The sequence below is a fragment of the Pomacea canaliculata genome, linkage group LG7 (assembly GCF_003073045.1).
Source record: "Pomacea canaliculata isolate SZHN2017 linkage group LG7, ASM307304v1, whole genome shotgun sequence".
Lineage (NCBI taxonomy): Eukaryota > Metazoa > Mollusca > Gastropoda > Architaenioglossa > Ampullariidae > Pomacea > Pomacea canaliculata.
In genome coordinates, this window is record NC_037596.1 from 22390719 (window position 1) to 22410668 (window position 19950).

The 19950-nt window shown below is 40.4% G+C and overlaps 1 protein-coding gene across 1 annotated transcript; it reads right to left on the reverse strand.

The window, feature by feature from the left end:
• Positions 1-92: 92 nt before the first annotated feature.
• Positions 93-19166, reverse strand: LOC112567978 (sodium/potassium-transporting ATPase subunit alpha-like). Its single transcript, XM_025244936.1, is given in 20 exon segments — positions 93-1189; positions 1545-1646; positions 2363-2493; positions 3032-3206; positions 3324-3573; positions 4102-4203; positions 4393-4416; positions 4419-4609; positions 5539-5851; positions 6531-6723; positions 7071-7203; positions 7579-7690; positions 8636-8834; positions 9008-9276; positions 9372-9624; positions 10333-10446; positions 10786-10989; positions 11298-11461; positions 18801-18921; positions 19062-19166. Coding segments are annotated over 18 exon segments (2976 nt in total). The 5' UTR covers positions 11388-11461; positions 18801-18921; positions 19062-19166; the 3' UTR covers positions 93-1068.
• Between the last annotated feature and the right edge of the window lie 784 nt (positions 19167-19950).

Below are 19950 nucleotides of genomic sequence, written 5' to 3' on the forward strand. Positions count from 1 at the left end.
CGTCCAAGTCAGGCGACAAGTCAAGATTTGTTCACTCTTGCCTGAAGGAAACGTTCATTTTACAATCACAGTTTCACACTCACATTTCATTTTTCAGCATTTTTTTAATTAGTGCTTGTAAATGCTTTCCTAATTTTCCATTAGAGTCCCCGCCAAAAACAACACAATCTCGACATCTAAACATTTACCCCATCCTAACATTTGTGCTTAATTACAGTTATGGATGATGAAATTGATTTTACAACTGTAAAAGTCTGTTTTCTAGCAACTGTTGTAAGAAATGTTTCAACATACGCGATTTTTTTCACTGGTTCACTTTACACTATAATTAGAATCAAAAAAGATTACAATTCGTTCAACAAAAAGATTACAATGCCGCGTAAAAACACATTAACATTTTGATTAATCTATAAATGAAACTATTAATATACTGTACACTCATTAGCAACATTTGTGATAAGAAGTAATAATCGTTTGATAGTAAATATAAAGTGCTCAAAAATGTATATTAAATGGATGACCGAGGCACATTTCTATAAAATAACACCAACAGTGTAATAATGTACTATTATTTTCCAGTTCTTATAAAATTTCCTGTTTTGTTAATACTATTGTGCATGGTTTACAGCAAATAGAAAAACTAAAATAATTTTGTAACAAGACGCGTGAAGGTCATTTTTCATGAGCTGTTCTTCGTTTCACTGAGCATCCCAATGCTTTGATTTATATTTATTCTTCAGTCTTTACATCACTTTGAAACCACTGTATACTTACATTTCTTGGTTATAGCTTTAAAATGAGCACAAATACTATTGGGAAGATTTGTCAGAGCTTAAGTTTGTCGTACAGACCGTATATTACGTGTATGTATGGAAAGTGCATTCAAATATAAAATGTATATTAATACATTTTTAGTAAACATATGAAAATGCATTCATAAAATGTACAACCATATGCATGAAAATGATTACAAAGTGACGACTGGACAGAAGAGCAAAGATAAATCACGATGTAGGGAAGATAATCACGAAGAACCGCTGATGAGAAATGATCTTCACGCTAGTTGTTCTAGAAGTACAGCTGCCTCTCCACAAACCCTCCAGGGCTTCGTCGTAGAAAGTATCTGCGACACTCGTCCATCAATAAAATCCCCAGACTGAATGGAAGGGCGGGCAGCCACCAGAAGAACCTGCGTAAACAAATAAACATAAATCGTTCGTGTCACTTCGTGTAAATCAAATAAACATTTAGTTAACATGAAGTTATACAAAGACGAGTTTTTCTCAAATTCTTAAGAGAGGAGAATTGACCGCCCTACCTTCAATAGTCTTAACTTCTCTGCATTTTGAATGCCTTCTGAATTATTCTCTTTCTCCACAACTTCATCAGCCCCTCCCCAGTTTCTCTCTTGATCTCCCCCACCCAACTATTCATCTTTTCTTCTTCGTCGATGCAGACTGATAAAGGAAAATCAACGGTAGGTACTTCTAACATGAGTAATCTGTCCAACATCATCACCATTGTGACTAGTCATCTCTGTTCACCTGATTGGGTACATTCGAAGGCCTTTGTCCATCCCCGGGCAGTAGCACAAGAGAGCAGCCAGACCAGTTTCGAAGAATAAGGAGAACGTCAGGTAATGGTTTCTGTGAAAAAAAATTACAAATAACAATGTAAATAACATACATAGTTCAGCTTTGTTCCCAAATGATGCTTGCTTTATGCAAATTGAACTTTCTCCTTCATCCAAATCTGATGAAAACTAACAAACACTAGCCACTGTAGACATTACAGTCTTATCTATCTTTTAGAGAAGGACAACATTTTATGCCAGCTCTTTTGCCCCGACTCCAGTCGGACAAGGTCTGAAGTACTTTCAAGCTGCTAATCTCACATGTATAATGTACTGCAGCTTAAATGCTTTAAAGGTAGATTGAGTTGCCATTTTGTTTCTGATGACTAGACATTGATCGGTACACTGTACTCTAAAATCCGGGTGAGTATTCCCTTCCCTCCTTCATCACCATGCACAGAAAGAGGGAAAAGAACTCATGGCACGACGTGTGTGTGTGTGTGCACAGATATCAACATATGATCCCAGGTTTTCCATTAGGTGAAAGCTTCACGACATCAACATATCTATATGCTAATCATGAAACCTGTGTTCTAGTCTTCTTTCTGTACATGAATACGTTTGTAGGCGTGCATCGCGAAAACAGGAGGGGGTGGGGTTTGTTCATCCACTGAAATCTGCTCGGTCATTAGAAATAATTGGGTTAAAATGATTGGACCTATTGTCGCGCTTTGATCTCTTTGTATTCACGTTCACATCACGTAGGATTTTTCAGGTATTTTCGCTCACTTCATTCCCTTTTGGAGAAGAGACAGGCGACGAGTTTTGCATATGATGAGGTCTGCCCATTGAGTGATGACAATGGAGACGAAGAAAGCGCTGTACACAGTGTACTCCAGCCTCTTCCGCTGGACGTAGGTCTGGAAACATTAAAAATGCATTGTACAGATGGGCTTACAGTCTGACAACAGTAAACTGTATTGTACTGGTTGGTTTGTAGTCGAGCTGTAGACTTTCCCACATTGGTGTGATTATAGTCTTACAACAATAAACAATCACATTCTGTTAAAGTCAGGGCGGTGCTGTTTTCGTGGTCTTATCAGATTAGTTTATGAATTTTATTTCAAACCTATACAGAAAAATTACACATCAGAACTACACTCAACTCTGTTGTACTAGATGTTCTTGTGGTGAGTTCAAAATAGGTTGAGAACAATCAATTTGAAACCTAACAACAGTAAACATGCACTGTAGTGCTGTGTTAATGACATGACATCACTCAAGATCCATTGCTGTGCTAGGTTCATCATCCAGCAACAGTGAACATGTCATGAAGAGCTAGGGTGATAGTCTAACCACTAAAACCATACACTCTAGTATTAGACTGTCTGACAATAGCAAACATGCACACGTACATATATATATACGTTTCTCTTGGTTAAGGATTAATTTACTTACCCATTCCTGGCCATAGGAGTCCACCAGATTGTTGATAGCAGGTGATTCCCACTCAGTGCGAAGGCCTATCAAACGGTCCCACCAGAAGCCATTTTCACCCATAACCACGAAGTATGTGAAGAACGCACCCACGGCCTCAACCACTCCTACTTGACCATACGATCTTGAGACCAATCTTTTGAAAAAACGCAAAAAGACACCCTTTTAAATTGCGAATTTCCTACAACAACAACAACAACAACAACAACAACAACAACAACAACAACAACTATTGCCGCAGTAACCAACGTACCTCTCGTTGACCAGCTTGTCGTTGACTGGGTCACGTGGCGAGCGCTTCATGATGTCGCTCTCGGCAGTCTCGTAGGCCAGGGAGATGGCCGGCAACATGTCGGTGCCCAGGTCAATGCACAGCATGGGGATGGTGCCCAGGGGGAGGGGGATGTTCAAGACGATGTACATCAGGAAGGGAATCAACTCAGGCATGTTGGAGGTCAAGGTGTAGGCGATGGTTTTCTTCAAGTTGTCGAAAATAATGCGGCCTGTGAGACAGTGAGCCGAACGTGCTAACTAAAGTTTGCCGAACCCCCACCACAACTGCCACACCACCACCATCACTAACAACACGAGAACAAGAAGGGAGAAACAATGTGCAATGCTCTCCAGCTGTTACTGGCCTTTGTACGTTGGTCTCCAGCAGTTACCGGCCTTTGTAAGTTGGTCTTTATCTGTTGCAAGCCGCCATGCGTCTGTTTTTCCCAACCTATGTACAGCTTTTGTCCTCAGTTCTGTACAGCTGTTATCCCCACCCTGTCTGAAGTGGTCTGCAGCTGTCACCAAACTATGTGCATTGGCCTTCAGCAGCTGTAATACCTGTGCGAACTGACTACCTGCTGTTACTAACCCAGAGGCATTGGTCGATGTGTTTACATCTGCAGTCACTAACCTGAATTACTCCTAGCATCGTCACACTATTAAGTCTTTAATAAATCAAAGCCTTTTCTTATTGCAGCAACATCTGTCTGGAACGGCCAATAAATATGCCCAAGACAGCTGCTCACCGGACTCACCTTCCTCAACACCGGTAACAATGGAGGCAAAGTTGTCATCAAGCAGAACCATGTCAGCCGCTTGTTTGCTGACGTCACTACCGGCAATGCCCATGGCAATTCCTGTAAAAAAAAACATGGTAGATGTCGAAGCTTGCAGGTTTAACTACGTCTTAACTGTTCAAAAATTGGGCATCCTCCATTCTTTTTGACGAGAAAAGAAAATTAAATAAACGCAGTCTCTTTTTTCCGCACCTTTCACATTGGTCCTTAAATAATACGACCGCGGTATAGAATAGGACTGGAACTCACCAATGTCAGCTTTCTTGAGAGCAGTGAGTCATTGACTCCGTCCCCCGTGACGGCGACGATCTGACCTAGACGTTGGCAGCCCTCGACAATCAGCAACTTCTGTTGCGGCGAGGTGCGCGCGAAGACGATCTCCGAGTGATTGCGCAGGACGTCATCAATCTGTGCTGGGCTCATGTTGCGCAGGTCACCGCCGTGGATGACAGCGGCTCTGGCGTTCCTGTACATTGACAACAACGACAAAACCAGCTGAGACACTGTGTCCAGAATATTCATATATGAAAACCCGCATTTGGATTACGTGTTATTCACGGAGACACCTTGCGTCCCCATGTTGAGTGCACTAGCTCCGCAACTTAAAAAACTCTCTGTAACTTGTTGCTAGGCTCTGTGGAATTCCTTTCTAATTAAACCGACTCGGAAAATGTGGAAACTTGAGGGTGAGAAATTCCAACGACGACCCAACTTTCTCTTTTTTATTTTCAAAAGGGAGAAGGTTCTCTAGAACTAAAACTGTATTCATTTGTAAAGGCGTATATATTTAGTATTACTTGAAAGCTGTGTACTGTTGCATGTTAAAACATGTAAAATCACCCTGAAGTGCTCCACCATACAGTTCTTTATCTCGACCTTGAATGCAGTTCACACTTGCATATGAAGAACTGCATATCTCGGATTTTTTGAAAATTCAGGCTTTATTCCGGACATCAGGCGCGCTAAAGGTTTGATGGCTTCCTACATGTAACCCTATTAAACCTATTAAGAGATGGGATGTAACAAAAAAAAAAAAAGAAAAAAAAGCTACAAGTAAGAATATGTAACGGTAATGCCGTCTGCCCTGTAAAAAGTGTCCCATACAGAAAAAAAAAGCAATGTGTCCAAGCGAGATCTGAACCAAAGACACCCAACTTTGATTGTATTGATGATAAGAGCTTAAGCCTTGCGCCCATATATCGCTCTATGGAGAAGGAACATTGAAGGGGTGGTGGTGGTGGGGGGGAAGACTATTTACTTTGAGATTCACCACAAACTGAGGAAAACAAAGAGTTAAATCTTTTGAAAACAACAAAAGCGTGACCAGCGGTATGACATCGTGTATGTCTGACACACCAGAACTGTTCTAGCTGAACACAGGTAGCGCGTTTGTACCTGCGGTCCACCTCCTCCATTGGGATCCCCCTCTCAGCAGCAATGTCCTCCACTGTCTTGCTGTCTTCCGAGATGATGCCCACGCTCTTGGCGATGGCTTTGGCTGTGATTGGATGGTCGCCGGTGACCATGATGACTTTGATACCAGCACTGCGACATCTGCTCACAGCATCCGGCACTGCAGCACGCGGGGGGTCAATCATGGACAACAGGCCCACGAAGCGAAGCCCGGTGATGGGAAAATTAGGACCTTCCGGGTCAAAGTTGAAACCAGGAGGAAACTGCTCGGTGGGTAAGTACAAGTCGCAGAAACCTGCACAATTACAACTACCGTAGAAGCAGATTTTTTTTAAAGTATATATTTACACGAGAAATCCCTCGTATGGTACGTATGACTGAAAACTGAGTCACTGAAATAGGCTCATTCAGATGAAAACATTTGTTGTCCGTGACTGAATACAGAAACCCCGATACCTCACTAACAACATTTCCTAAGACAAAACTGTTTTTGCAACAATATAGAAATGATCACTCATAATATAAACGGAAAAAAATCTCATATAGTTTCGACAGGCACACGAACAACAACAACAACAACAACAACAACAACAACAACAACAACAACAACAACAACAACAACAACAACAACACAACAACAACAACAACAATAATAATAATAATAATAATAATAATAATAATAATAATAAATTGAAATAGCGCACACCCCCATACTCACGCTCGTAAGGAGCGTCCTTAGCGCTTGAAAGAAGAACGAGACATGGAAAGACGAAAGGATAAACAACAGTGTTGATAACAAATATAGAAAACGCAAAGAGGAATCAGGTAACAAGAACTGAGGGTGGCGTGATTCTGCAGAGGAAGACAAGAAGTGAACGAGCCAATAGAATAAAAAAAAGAAAGAGTCCCTCCAATGGTATTTCACTTTAAAGACAAACAGGTGACAAGGTTGTAACGACCAAGGTAACACTGACCCAGCACACGTTCTCCGAGACCACCCAGCTCCAGGTAAGCAGCGCTGAAAACTTCTCTGAAATGGTCGTCCACCGGCTGCTCTTCTCCGTTGATGAGTACTGTGGAGCAACAGTCAAGGATACGTTCGGGGGCCCCCTTCATCACCAACAGGTAGCGATCATCATCAGGATCGTCAGTTGTATGGACGGACACCTGTTCAAGAATAGACCGAATTATGCTAGCATGGGTCTGCTGTGTGCGGTTCCGCATGCTATTTTATAGACCTACATTTTGTCTGCGGACCCCATGTCTAATATTTGTAGAATTTTCTGATACACGCATTCCAAGGGCCGTGACAAGGACAACTCAGCGGAAAGTTTTCACCAATATTAATGTCATGGCTAATACGAGATAAAATTGAGAGAATATGTGAAAATATACAGATGCATGTGCATGCTTCAAAGAGAAAGAACACGAGGTGGTGTTTTACATCCTGAACAACGATCTAAGTTGACGCTAGTCATTCCAGCCACCAGATGGCGCGGAAAAAACTCTCTCACCTGATATTTATTTGTAGAATTGAAAGGAATCTCCACTATCTTCCTGTTGAGAGCTCGGAACTCTGTCACGTTACCAATGTCCAGTTCAACAAACTTAAGCAGGGCTGATTCAGAAGCGTCGCCATTACACTCCCTGTTTGATGTCAACACAGGGCGTCAAAATTCTCAATTACTTTTCGAATTTTTAATACTAGACGGGAAAGTATTTAAAGGAAGGTCCAAACGATTTATGCAAAATATTTAAATATTATAGTTCGAAGCGTGAAAATGGTTAAATAGTGGTTTTTGAGTTTTAGTACTGGATGTCAAAGTAACCAGACTGGTATCGAACCTTCTCTCCTCCTGGTTTGGACGCTACAGATTTAGCCACTCGGTTTTCCGTTTACCATTTTTAAACAGGGGCGTTTAGATGCTCAAGCAATTACAGGTGCGCGCGCACGCACGCACGCACACACATAGAGGACGAGGGAGAGAGAAGCAAAACAAAAACACAAAATGTCTATCTGACCGTTTGAGGACTGGTATGTTCTCCTGGCCGGCCTTGAACTCCGCGCGGTTACATAACATGGCGACGCGAGCTAGCGCCGTAAACGTTGGGTCATCACGGTCACGGCGGTTGCCTACGTAAAAGCAAATAAGAAAATCACACGGTAAGACCGAGATATGTCTAAGGTAGACACCAGATATTTAAATGACGTATAGGTAGGTACCCGTCAAGCCAAGACAGACATTCTCATAATTTGTTGTCATTGAAGTTCTTCAGTGACTGTACCTCATAATTATTATTGATAATATCAAATTGTTTTAAGACACATAAAGCTATTATTACACAAAACTTTTTCTGGTACTGCTAGTCAATTTTTTCTTACAAAAAAAAAGTTCTCTTAACGGAATTCTTCAGGGGCCTCTGTTATCTTCAAAATTATCTCCCTTTCTATAAGCCAGGGATGCCCAACCTACTGCCCGCGGGCCATATCCGGCCCGCGAAACTTCTGCCCACAGTGCAGGAAATCGGCATGTTAGCAATAAAAAAAAAAAAAAAACGAAAAAAACGAAAAAAAAGAGAAGAAGAAGTATTTATCCCCACGTAGGGGCGTTTCCCAATCTTTTTTTCGATAGACGAACATTTCGATTCAGTGCTCTGACTTGGTGTCTCTACGATGAGGCCAGACATTCAGAAGTTGGTTTCGAGAAAACAACTTCAAATATCCCACTAATTACTACATAATTAATGGTAAGTACAACTTGTTTCTAATAAAAAATGGTATCTGCTCTATTTTTTTTCTTTTTTGTATTTTTGCGTGAAGTGGCCCGCGACACGGCTGTCCGAAATGGATATGGCCCGCAGGCCGAAAAAGGTTGGGCATCACTGCTATAAGCAAACGTTTCTTTTAAAAAATTCAGTCAGAGGTACAGTAGAGTCTGTATCCCCTAATCTGATAGAATATGCCTAGCAGTCGACTTACAAGCTAATTAATAAATATTACTAGTGTAGCTGCCAGCTAGTCGTTAGCCATCCAGCTAGTGTACAAGGCGTATTTCCGACTTCAGCAAAAGTTACTCACAGGTTCTGTCGTCTCTGATGTCGATCTCGATGATGCGGTTGTTGTACCAGGCGTGAGTCACTGTCATCCGGTTCTGTGTCAGTGTGCCGGTCTTGTCGGAGCAGATGGTGGAGGTCGAACCCAGGGTCTCCACCGCCTGTAGGTTCTTCACCAGACAGTTCTTGTGCGCCATGCGCTTGGCCGTGAGGGTCAGGCACACCTGTGGCCAGAAAGAGTAAGAGATTTGTCATGCACACCTATGCCCAACGATCAACGAATAGCTTATTGTATTGTATTGTATTGTATTGTATTGTATTGTATTGTATTGTATTGTATTGTATTGCTATTCACAACCTATATGATAAATCTTCAGACGACTAAGTAAACACTTACTGTGACTGTCACACCAAGGCCTTCCGGTACGTTGGCAACGATGATGGCGATGAGGAAGATGACTGCATCTAGCCACTGGTAGCCCATGACGAAGGAAACGGCGAAGAAGACGACGCCGAAGAAAACTGCGACGGCACTGATGACGTGGATGAAGTGTGAGATCTCCCGCGCGATGGGCGTGTCACCAACCTCCAGCCCCGACGCCAGGTTGGCGATGCGACCCATCACCGTGTTGTCGCCAACACGAATGACTACACCACGGCACGTGCCTGGTTACAAGGGAAGATAGTATTGTATAACAATATTAAAAAAAACAAGAAAATTCTACACATAACAAAGACAAATTGAATGTCAGGGAACCTACCCTCGACAGCGTTGGTGGAGAAGAACGCCAGGTTGCGCGTCTCCAGGGGATTCTCGTGTGTGTACTCTGGGGTTCGACTCTGCGGCTCGGATTCTCCCGTCAGTGAAGAGTTGTCCACTTTGAATCCGTGAGCAGAGATGACCCGGATGTCAGCCGGCACGCGGTCACCAAACTTACACTCGATGACGTCACCACAAACCAGCTCTTCGGCCTTGACATTGAGTTTCTGACCGCCGCGCACCACGATTGCATGCTGTCACAGTAAATACAATAAATGCAATAAGACTAACGTACACTTACCTTGCATACGCACGCCGTATGACACACACACACAACGCTCGATGAGCCCACGGCGACGATGATGAGGATGAAAATATTTGCAGGTGAATGGAGTCGAAGAGGCACAAGTTCAGAGGAATGTCACTGAGAGAGTTATAACGAAGATGGCGGACGAAGACCGTTGTTTTCCCCGCTCACTTGGCTATTTATAGATTTTTCCTCTCATATATGACGTCTTTTTCTGCTTCAAGTGACGTGGAACAAATGACGCACACATGACGTCAGACACAAAAAGTAGCAGCAGGCTATCGCAGTGAAAGCAACATACTGTCGCAAATAATGGAGTATCATAACACACATCGACAGTTGTCTGTACCCTCATCTCTCTGTGCCAGCTTCTCCACCTCACTTCAATTTTACGCGTTCTCATCTCCTGTCCTCTTGATTTACTTTCTCGCTACATGTTCCAATGCTTCTGAGTGATTTTACGTGCGTCAACATTGTAGACTCTCACTCTTGGATCTGTTTGCAGTGATCTACACCAGATGTGTACAGGCTAAAAATAGATAACCTTTCACCCCGATGGCTACTTGTTTGCCATTGCCACTTGCCCTGAATACCTGGCATTATCTATAACTTCTGTGATGACGATGATGGTGATGGTGACACAAGCATAGCTCACCTGTGGTACCATTTTCTTGAAGGAGTCCATGATTCTAGATGATCTGGCCTCTTGATAGTACGAGAAAGCGCCGCTGATGAGCACCACACCTGCCAGCGCAACTGCCAGGTACAACTGTCGTCATGGAACATAAGATGGATTAATAAACTGTTAATAAACTATCCACATGTTCACTTTGTGATCTTCCTTGACCATGCTGCATGGTCAAACTGTCAAGCACTGTTACTGTAAGTGGTGTCTCGGTGACAAGACTGATTTACATACTTAGATGACTGATTTACATACATAGGATGAAATTATTTTCGTTTCACACAGGATTATTTAAACATTCTTATTCGATGAACTACACACTAGTAGAATAACCTGCATGCAAATCTCCAGTTATACAATGTAGAAATCGGTTTATAACTGGGTTTTGACTACACTTTAAGAAACCACGTGACTACAACTCACATTATCTTCTGAGGGGTCCGGCATCTCGGTGAGTTGGATGCCGTAGGCGATGAAGCAGAGGATGGAGCCAATCCAAAGCAGGATCGCGAACCCGCCAAACATCTGTTTGACGAACTTGACCCACTCTGGTGTGGTTTTGTGTGGTGTCAGCTGGTTTGGCCCATCACGTGACAAGATTTCGCGGGCTTGTTCTGGTGTCAAGCCCTGTAAGCCATGAGACAAGCAGATGAGGAGGACGCCAAGGTCTCGTAGTCGGTTTGTGAACAAAATCAGATGACGATCTAAAAATTATAGTAACCTGATTACGATAGTCGTTTTGAAGCTTCAAACTTTCACTTTAATTACTTCACAGCCAGAAGAATTTCACACATTCAGGATGAGGTCACATCTGTGAATTTTGAAGAGTTAAATTAATCATCCAACCAAACTAGGAAACATCAGGACAATTAAAAACCTTTCCACATTTTTAAAATAAACCCTCATTAGTGTCGAAGTAAAGTCAGTCCACAGACCTTGTCGGGGTCAGTGCCCAGCCTGCGGCACAGTTCTTCAACAGGGATTCTGTGTTCATCCATCTCCAGCTCTTGTTTGAGTTCATCCATTTTCCCTTTTCCTTTCTCTTCTTATGACTTCTCTGGACAACCATGCTTCTGTTACTGTCTTGCTGTTGTTCATCCTGCACCAAACAAACCAACAAACAAGTAAACAATAAAAATACAGAATGTCAACAACAATGCGCAAACCAGGAATCAGATCGAAGGATAGTTTTCTTTCTGAAAGCTAACTGGTAGGTGCACATTTTTTGCTTGTTTTTATGTTTGTTTGTTTTTTAATGGAAGTTTTAATGACGATAGCCGCGTTGAGCTTCTTGCTAAAACTACCAGCTTATAGAAAAAAAGATAATTTTCATGCAATATAAAACTGTCTATATAATAGAGAATTGATGACGATGTAGTGTATGTCTATAGTGCCTTTCCCCATCTCACTGCTAAACGCGTTTTCCATACAAACAATCGAGTGCACGAACACACATTTTTCTAGGGAAGCTAGCAAATACAGTGGAACCTCGGTTAACGAACTTAATCCGTTCTGGAAAGCTGTTCGTTAACCGAAATGTTCGTTATCCGAAACAATTTTTTCCATAAGAAATAAAGGAAATAGATTTAATTGGTTCCCAGCCCCTGTTGACTCGCTATTTGAAAGTTACAGGCTGTATATATATATAGGTATTTGTTTTAATGAGAACAGTTATAATGCAATATAAACGGAGTTAAATAAACATAAAAACATTAACGAAAAGCATTTAAACAGAAAACTTGCCGTTTTGACGGCGTGGTTGGAAACAGGTGTGGGGAGGAAGGAGTGGAATTACTGCTTGAATCCCCTCTCCATGAGCACACGTGACATTATAAAATCGGGGAGACTTCCCTTTTCTGTAGCTTTGAGGTTGAAGAAAAAAACTTGTCCAGTGTCTGCTTCTTCTGCCTTTTTTTGTAAAACTCTTCGGTAATACGACATCACATATCCGACAGACGCATGCCACCTTCATACTTTGAAATCATTTCCTTTTTCAATTCATTTGTTGGCCGCTTCCTTGTCATTACCTCACTACTATTAATTGCTCTTAATCTTCTTTGGAGCCATGATTGAGGATTATCTTACTAAAATAAAGCACAACAATCACTAAATAAGAAGGATGCGCACAGGTAAGGAACGACTGATCGTAACTGTCTCGAGCGCGAATGATGACATGCTGGTCGGTCACGTGTGGTTCACGTGGCTGTTCGTTATCCGAAATTTTGTTCGCTATCGGAGACAAATTTTTAACGAAATTTTTGTTCGTTATCCGAAATTTTGTTCGCTATCCGAGACAAATTTTTAGCGAAATTTTTGTTCGTTAACCGAAAAATTCGCTATCCGAGGCGTTCGCTAACCGAGGTTCCACTGTAACTTCAAACTCGAACATCTGCATATATATATATAAGAGGAAATCAGCCAGAACTACCGACGGTAATGCCCCAGCCTGCAAGAACTCTTGGGTCCCTCATGGGACCTCTTCGGGAAGAAAGTTGGGTCCCTCTCGGGTTTTGGAAGCGGGACCCTAAGGGGACCTCGTAGGGAATTCCCACGGGTTGCCATGTTTTCCCACGAAAGACCCACCCACCTTCCCACCAAAAAACCATTGCATACCCACCGATCGCCCATGAGAAGTCGTGTTTTCCCATCAAACTCCCAACTCCCACTCCCACCTTGCTGCATCCCTCACCCTTTCTCACTTTTACTTACACTGGTACACAGGCTTGCACACCATGAAGAAAACATTCAACAGCTTTTCAAAATCTCGTTTCCTCACAACGCATAAATAGTAGGCAAGAGATATCATTAAACAATTTTATTATTTACACCAAAAAAACTATTTTAGCAGTTTACATTATTTAAAGCATTAAAATTGTTTTTGAACATAAGCATTCATCCAATTATTTACATAAAAATTGCAGTCAATAATTTTTTACCCCATGAAAATTATTTTTGAAATAATTATTTATAACATAAAGTCAAACAATTTACATAAAAGATAGAAAAATATGACACCAAAAATCGATCCATGAGTGGTGGAATCCCTGTAGAAGAAAAGAAAAAAGTTACAATGCATTTACATATTTTGATTTTTGCTATGTAAGTAGAACTAACCTCTCACATAGATGAAAGCTTAACTCTTCCTTTATGCACTCAACACGGGTGGCCGATTTTGCCCTGCTCACTTGTTACGCAGTATTTACATTGGGCTTATGCATTGTTGTAATTTTTTTAGGCCTTTACAGCTCGTGGTTTAAAAGAAAAAAATTAATAAATATGATAGTTTAGGCCTTTATGAACACAATTATCTCCCTTACATGACGAAGGACGTACGTTTGAACGAAAGTCTCGCCGATATTCTACACTACCTGTCCTTTTCGATGGTACACATTGCGAACATCATGCATCTGAAACGTCGAATAACAAAAGAAAGAACATCCCAGAGGATATTCCTGCTTCAGATGAAGGAGAATTTGACCACGAATGTGTAAAAATGGTTTCATCTGCTCCCGAATTTTTTGTTTGAAATGTGTAAAAAAAAAAAAAAATTTCCAAACTTCACATAATATACCTAATTTTGGTTGGATTATCATAAAAGTGAGTTCACGAGCAAGATTACGGTAAAATTGTTCCACTTCTACACATTTTGATCTGTCATAATCAATTTAAATTTCTGTTCTATCTTGTTTAGTTATTTTTTAATAATTTTTTGAAAAAGGTTAAATTCATGCGTACAGGGGGGTTTGACCGCCTTTAGCCTTGTGTAAAGAAAGAGTTAAAGCTTTCATAAATCTACTAATTACTAGTGAGATTACAAGAACTTGAACAAGAGTGGAATAAAAGATTTTAAACGGTAATGTCTTGATGGCCATTTGTGTGTATAAGAAGTTTTGGATAATATCTGAAAGTAACCAATTAATCTTTAGTACAAAAAGTAAAGTAAATAGGCCTACTGAATAAATCCACGAAGAAGAAAACAATGCTCACATTAATAATTTAACTTGACAAAACTCATTTTGTAATTCCACTCACCATTAGATGCATCACCCTTCGAATCATTCCTCAATCCATGTCTCTTGGACTGCAGCTGTGCACAAATAGAAATTGTAAGGTAGACTTAAATGCTATTGTACACAATAATAAATTTGTAAATGTAGAGAAAATAATACTTAGATCACTATTTTTTTTAAATTGTTCGGAAACTTGTCCTTTTAAGTTCATATTGACGTACACCTCAAAGAAATCAAAACCAAACAAAAACTACACACCAATTAATATACTTCTCAGCTGAAGTGACTGGAAACTTTTTCCCCTTTGGTTCCACTGAGCCAACTCTGAAATAGCAGCCGTTTTAAAATTCTCCGTGCACGAGAGGTGCTGAACCTGTTAAAAAAAATCTTTAGTTGTTTCCACCATGTAAAATACTACAATACAAATGCGAAATAAATTAATTCACTGGATTGGATATGTTTAAGATATAATGCTGAACCCTACTCCACTGATGAGGCATCAATGGTTGCATGATGAATATAGCTACAAACCAGACCCAGTCTCTTAAATAAACCCTAGTGGGACTTCAGAGAAAATAATGGCATTAAGTGACTCAAATCACCAAGTTAATTAAGAGTTTAATCAAAGCTGTTCTTTATGAAAGTAGAACAATTTTAGTGGTCATAGTTAATAGACACACAGACTGCTCATTTTGACACCATGAAAAGCAAGTGACATAATTATTTTATAAATAAAATCTATGCATATAAAATACTACATTATTTTGTACTTCATAAAATGTGTATTATTTTTAATGCAAATATTACACTGACCACACATTCTTGTCAGGAGAGTTAACCTGTAAGCCGATGCTATGCCTGCCTGTTTGTTAAATGGTTTATCAGACTGTAAAGCATAACATACATATTAACTGATATATTAGCTAAAGCTAAAGGTAACATTTAAAAAAGGTGTCTAGTACTAACACATTATACTTAAATGACATACCACTTTTGTTCTAATTCCTTTCTTCATCAGCTCCTCTTTCCCCATATTTTGAAGAAGCAGGGTGACCTGATTCAGTTTGTGAACTACATTCTGTAGTGTTTTGCTCTGCTCATCAACTTTGCTGAGAACTCTGTTCAAAAATGTATTTGAAATCAAAATATTACTTTTAGTCTTAAAAGTAATGACAAAACAAAACTATGGATGCAAGTCTATTGACAATTTTTTAATTAACAGAAAATGTTTAGATGGATATAATAAGATGTGCATGTAGACCACTAAAAACACAAAACCTGTGCTTGTATAGTGATCCTGATGAAATCATAGAGGGAGACAAAATAAACTTACTGGTAAAATTCACTGAGCCAGACCTAGTCAGTGTGATCTGCAATTAAAGATTGTTATAATTAGTTCTTTTGTAAATCATGTAAAATAAACTGAAAAAATGGCATGCAGCATTTTAAAGACAAAGAAAATATATGTGATCAGATAAGTGATTGTTAGAAAAATGACAGACTTTGACAAAGTTCATTGCATAGCATTGGATTTAATACATTTTGTTTTAATTTCAAAGTGTATAAGTACAAAAATAAAATTCTTTCTTTTGCTTTGCATTAATTTTCCAAAATTTTAGTTGTTCAGAAAGCAATGTGATTGTCTTGTTGCTTTCCCTAGAATGCACCAAGACGGACACAAACGTTTGGTAATCGCCGCACCGCTGTTATTGAGAAAGCAGACGACGAATTTCAAGCATGACTCAATGAGTTCATGTCATAGATTTCAACTTCGAAGTTAATCATCAATGATACGAGAGATTGTGTGTGTGTGTACTTTACCTCTTGACTAGTTGATTTTGAACCCATCATGCACTGTCCTCTTGCTTCTGCCAATCGTATTCGCGCTCAACATTTCGTTTCTGTAATTAGTAAATACGTGCAATTAGTAGGCAAGAGATACGATTAAGCAATTTGATTATTTACAACAAGAAGGATATGGTTAAACCATTTAAATTATTTACAGCACATATAGAAGACAGCGTCATGTAAAAGCGAGTTGCCAGTGGATGTATGTGTGAGACCTGCCGGGTACAACACGTGAAACATTTCACAAAAAGCACTACAATACTTATATATGATCATAAATTATTCATGACTATCCACTGTTATAAAGTATAGTTGTTTTAATGGCATCTTTCACTTAACTTTATTAAGACTTACTTCAGAAATCGGCGGTGTTCACTTGAAGATGGACGTACAGTTCAAAATGTCTGCGCGCCGGTCAAAGCTGAACCGGACGATGTGACCTCTGATTAACCCTACACGCGGCGATGGCGAAAGAGGGGGGAGGGTAACAGCGGGTGGAAGGATGCGACACGATCACGTGGCTACCCAATCGAGAGCGGCTGAAGAAAAAAAGCGCGATGGACGCGTCCGTTTAGGATCGAATTACACGCTTCCCATCCCAAAGTCTCACTTCCCTATAGGGGCCGTTCAAACACCCAAAGCCCATGCACGCTGGGGCATGTGTAAGTCAGAGAGTCAGAGCTGAGATTCGAACCCACCATACCCTATTCTTACTGAGTACATGCAGGTTAAGTATTTGTGGGTCTGTATCACAACGGACAACTGGGTTATTTATTTGTTTTCCTCCATGAGTATCGTATGTAGGTTGTTTGTGTATTCACGGCGAACCTCCCTGGCCGTTGTTCGAGTGAAAGCGTGAGGTCAGATGGGTGCTAGAGACGAGATCAGAGGCGATGTGGGCAATGTGGGTGTTGTGAGGTGTACGGGGTGTATAAGGTCACTGGAAGCTATGCATGTGATGTGAATTCCCTTCATCCAAAGCTCTATTGTTAAAGGTTCCAGCAACATGTAAAACGAAATATCAAATAACACAAACACTCCTGTCAAAAGAACTTAGTCAACTGTCTGATGAACGTTCGTGATAATAATGCATGATAAGCTTAAGTATTAACCATCGACCTAAAAGGTCACGTAACTAAATTCACCTTTCACGTGCTAGACAAGTGAATCACTCGCTGTTCTCCTCCCCTTCCCCTGACAACCCCCCACTCCATCTCCCCTTTCTCACGGCCCCTACTCGGGGTCAGAGGGGATTTCACAACATGTCGCAATAGCCGCACATTTTCAAAGGTTTACTCGACTTCTCATCATGACCCTCCTTCACGCTGAGCCCTACCAATCCTTAAAAAGCGGGTGGAAGGTAAAGGGTTAACCGCACACCCGTACAGTCAAAACAAGCGCAGCGGGTACTCGGGTGTTTCACGTTGCGTATCACGTGATATGCTAATGAAGGTCAGGACAAACATACTCCACGTCTTCGATGTTTACAGCAGACTAATCTGTCTTATTATCATTAGTAACAAAAAGATGACCTTAGCTAGTCTGCCTTGCACCCTTTTTACCGACACATGGAGGGTACTAACCAGTAAATCGTAAAAAGTTTCAAAGCATTGGCGATCAGGTTGCAGATGAACATAAAAACAACCTACTCCAGTTCTTGATCAGCAGCTGGCATGGATGTTAGTCCTTAAAAATTAGTTAAGTTTTGGATATTTACATTGATGAAATGACTACATCTGAGAGTTTCTTATCTTTTATTAATTGAGAAAAGTAAGTCGGTGGAGTGTTAGAGACGCAGCTCCTTGAATCGAATGTTACTTTTTTAATTTGTCCAACAATAATTCGTAAAAAGTAATTTTTAAAAATTAATCGAGGATCTAAAAGGAGTTAAAATTATGCAAAGCCAGTGTGATATTTATCATAAAACAAGCAAACTAAGTTTTCACTAGTCTTACATTTTAGAAAACCTTTTTGGCAGTGTCAGTAAAATTATTTTCTCCGTTAAAATTGTAATTTTAAGTAACATAGTGATATGTGTATTTAAGTGTCACACCGTCGTCAGCAACAGTTCAATCAAAGTATAAGTTCAAGTATAGTAACTCTAAGCCTAAGGTAATGGCGGTGGGGCAAACCCGCACTTCAGTGTCCAAACATGAAAATTTGACAAAAGTATTCATTATGTGGTGGTAGCATCGAAATATTATTTCGGTAACGGAGACATCACATAAATTCCCGACCTTATTTTAAAACTCTTCCGTACTCAAGTTTACAACAATTTATCATTATAAGATATAAATAAGATTTCTGTCTCTTTATATTATAAAGCTCATTCACGTTGTATTTAATAGTGCTTTCTATATTTTAATGCTATATTTTTGTATTATGTCTGTTTTGTACAGATTCTGTAGCTGTATTTGAAATGTCTTTTCTTTGCATATTCTAGTTATTTCTTTTTCTATGTAATTTACTATTCTCTCTTCCTTGTATTTTTATAATTCTCTCTTTTGTATTTTACATTTCGTTGTTATCACTATTTTATGGCACAGGGTGTGTCATGTCCTGTGTCATAAGCTCACTTACCGATCTTTCAGCGTGTGATGCCATGTGGAACCAGCCTCGCAGACACTGACTTCGTTCGTAGGTGTGAAACGCCGAAGTATACAGCAACCAAAGGATGACACGTCAGCTGCTAAATCACAATCTGGTGACAAAGATCGTGATTAAAACCAAAGCCACAGATGTAAATATGAAAAGATTTTCCTGTAAACACTTGTTAAAGAAAAAGTCTTAAATCTTTGCGTTTAGACCGTTATAAGCTCAAACAAGAGCAACAGTACTGACTTTTCCACCAGAGACAAGGTCAGACTGAGAACTGGGGTCTGACTGGACTGCACACTAATCAGTGACTTTATAGACACCGGAAGTGACCTAATCGTCTAAATAAAAATTCTTTCCTTGACCCTTTTAACACGCGTACCACGGCAGCCATGTTGGTCTTGTCATGGTTCACCGCCAGGACACACGAGTGTTTGCGGTCCATTGATGCACAGGAGGGAGAGGGTAGTGCACCCACCCTTGTCTCCCAGTTCTCTACCTTCGAACATAAGCGACAATATTCATCCAACTTCGCCCTTCAGCTTATCACTACTTATATGTCAATATTTAAAGATGCACGAGTACATGTCAATTAAATATACTTTCTAAAGTCAGTATCAGTCAGTCATGTCAAAAGTTAAACAACAATGTGCACAGAATTAACTGGGTGGGTGACATGAGGTTGACAGACAATCCGCCAGTGTTAAGATATGACAGACAATGACAGGTCTTTATCAACGAGACTGAGAACATTAGCTAACAAAGTGGATTTTGTTTGTTTACAGCTATACTTCACCGTAAAGAGTAAAAATAATTTGTCAAAACTAATAAGGCTCTATAAGTAATCTTCATTATTATCGTATGTGTGTGATTGTCCATCGAATCACATTCATTTCACACCAAGAAACACGCCGCCTTGCGACACTCTGTCCTCGTCATGGTCCAGAAGTCTTCCCAGCAGCCCTTGCAATGCCAGATGTTATCTTCCCCATCACACCCTGTCCTCGGAAACGTCGACCGTCACAGTGCTTGCTTCTGCTTTTCGCGGGCAACTGCCTCTGTCGCAAAGGTAGTCCTTTGACCTTTCGTGACCCACTTATCTCGAGGTCCTCTTTTTTGTTCGTTTCCTCTTCTT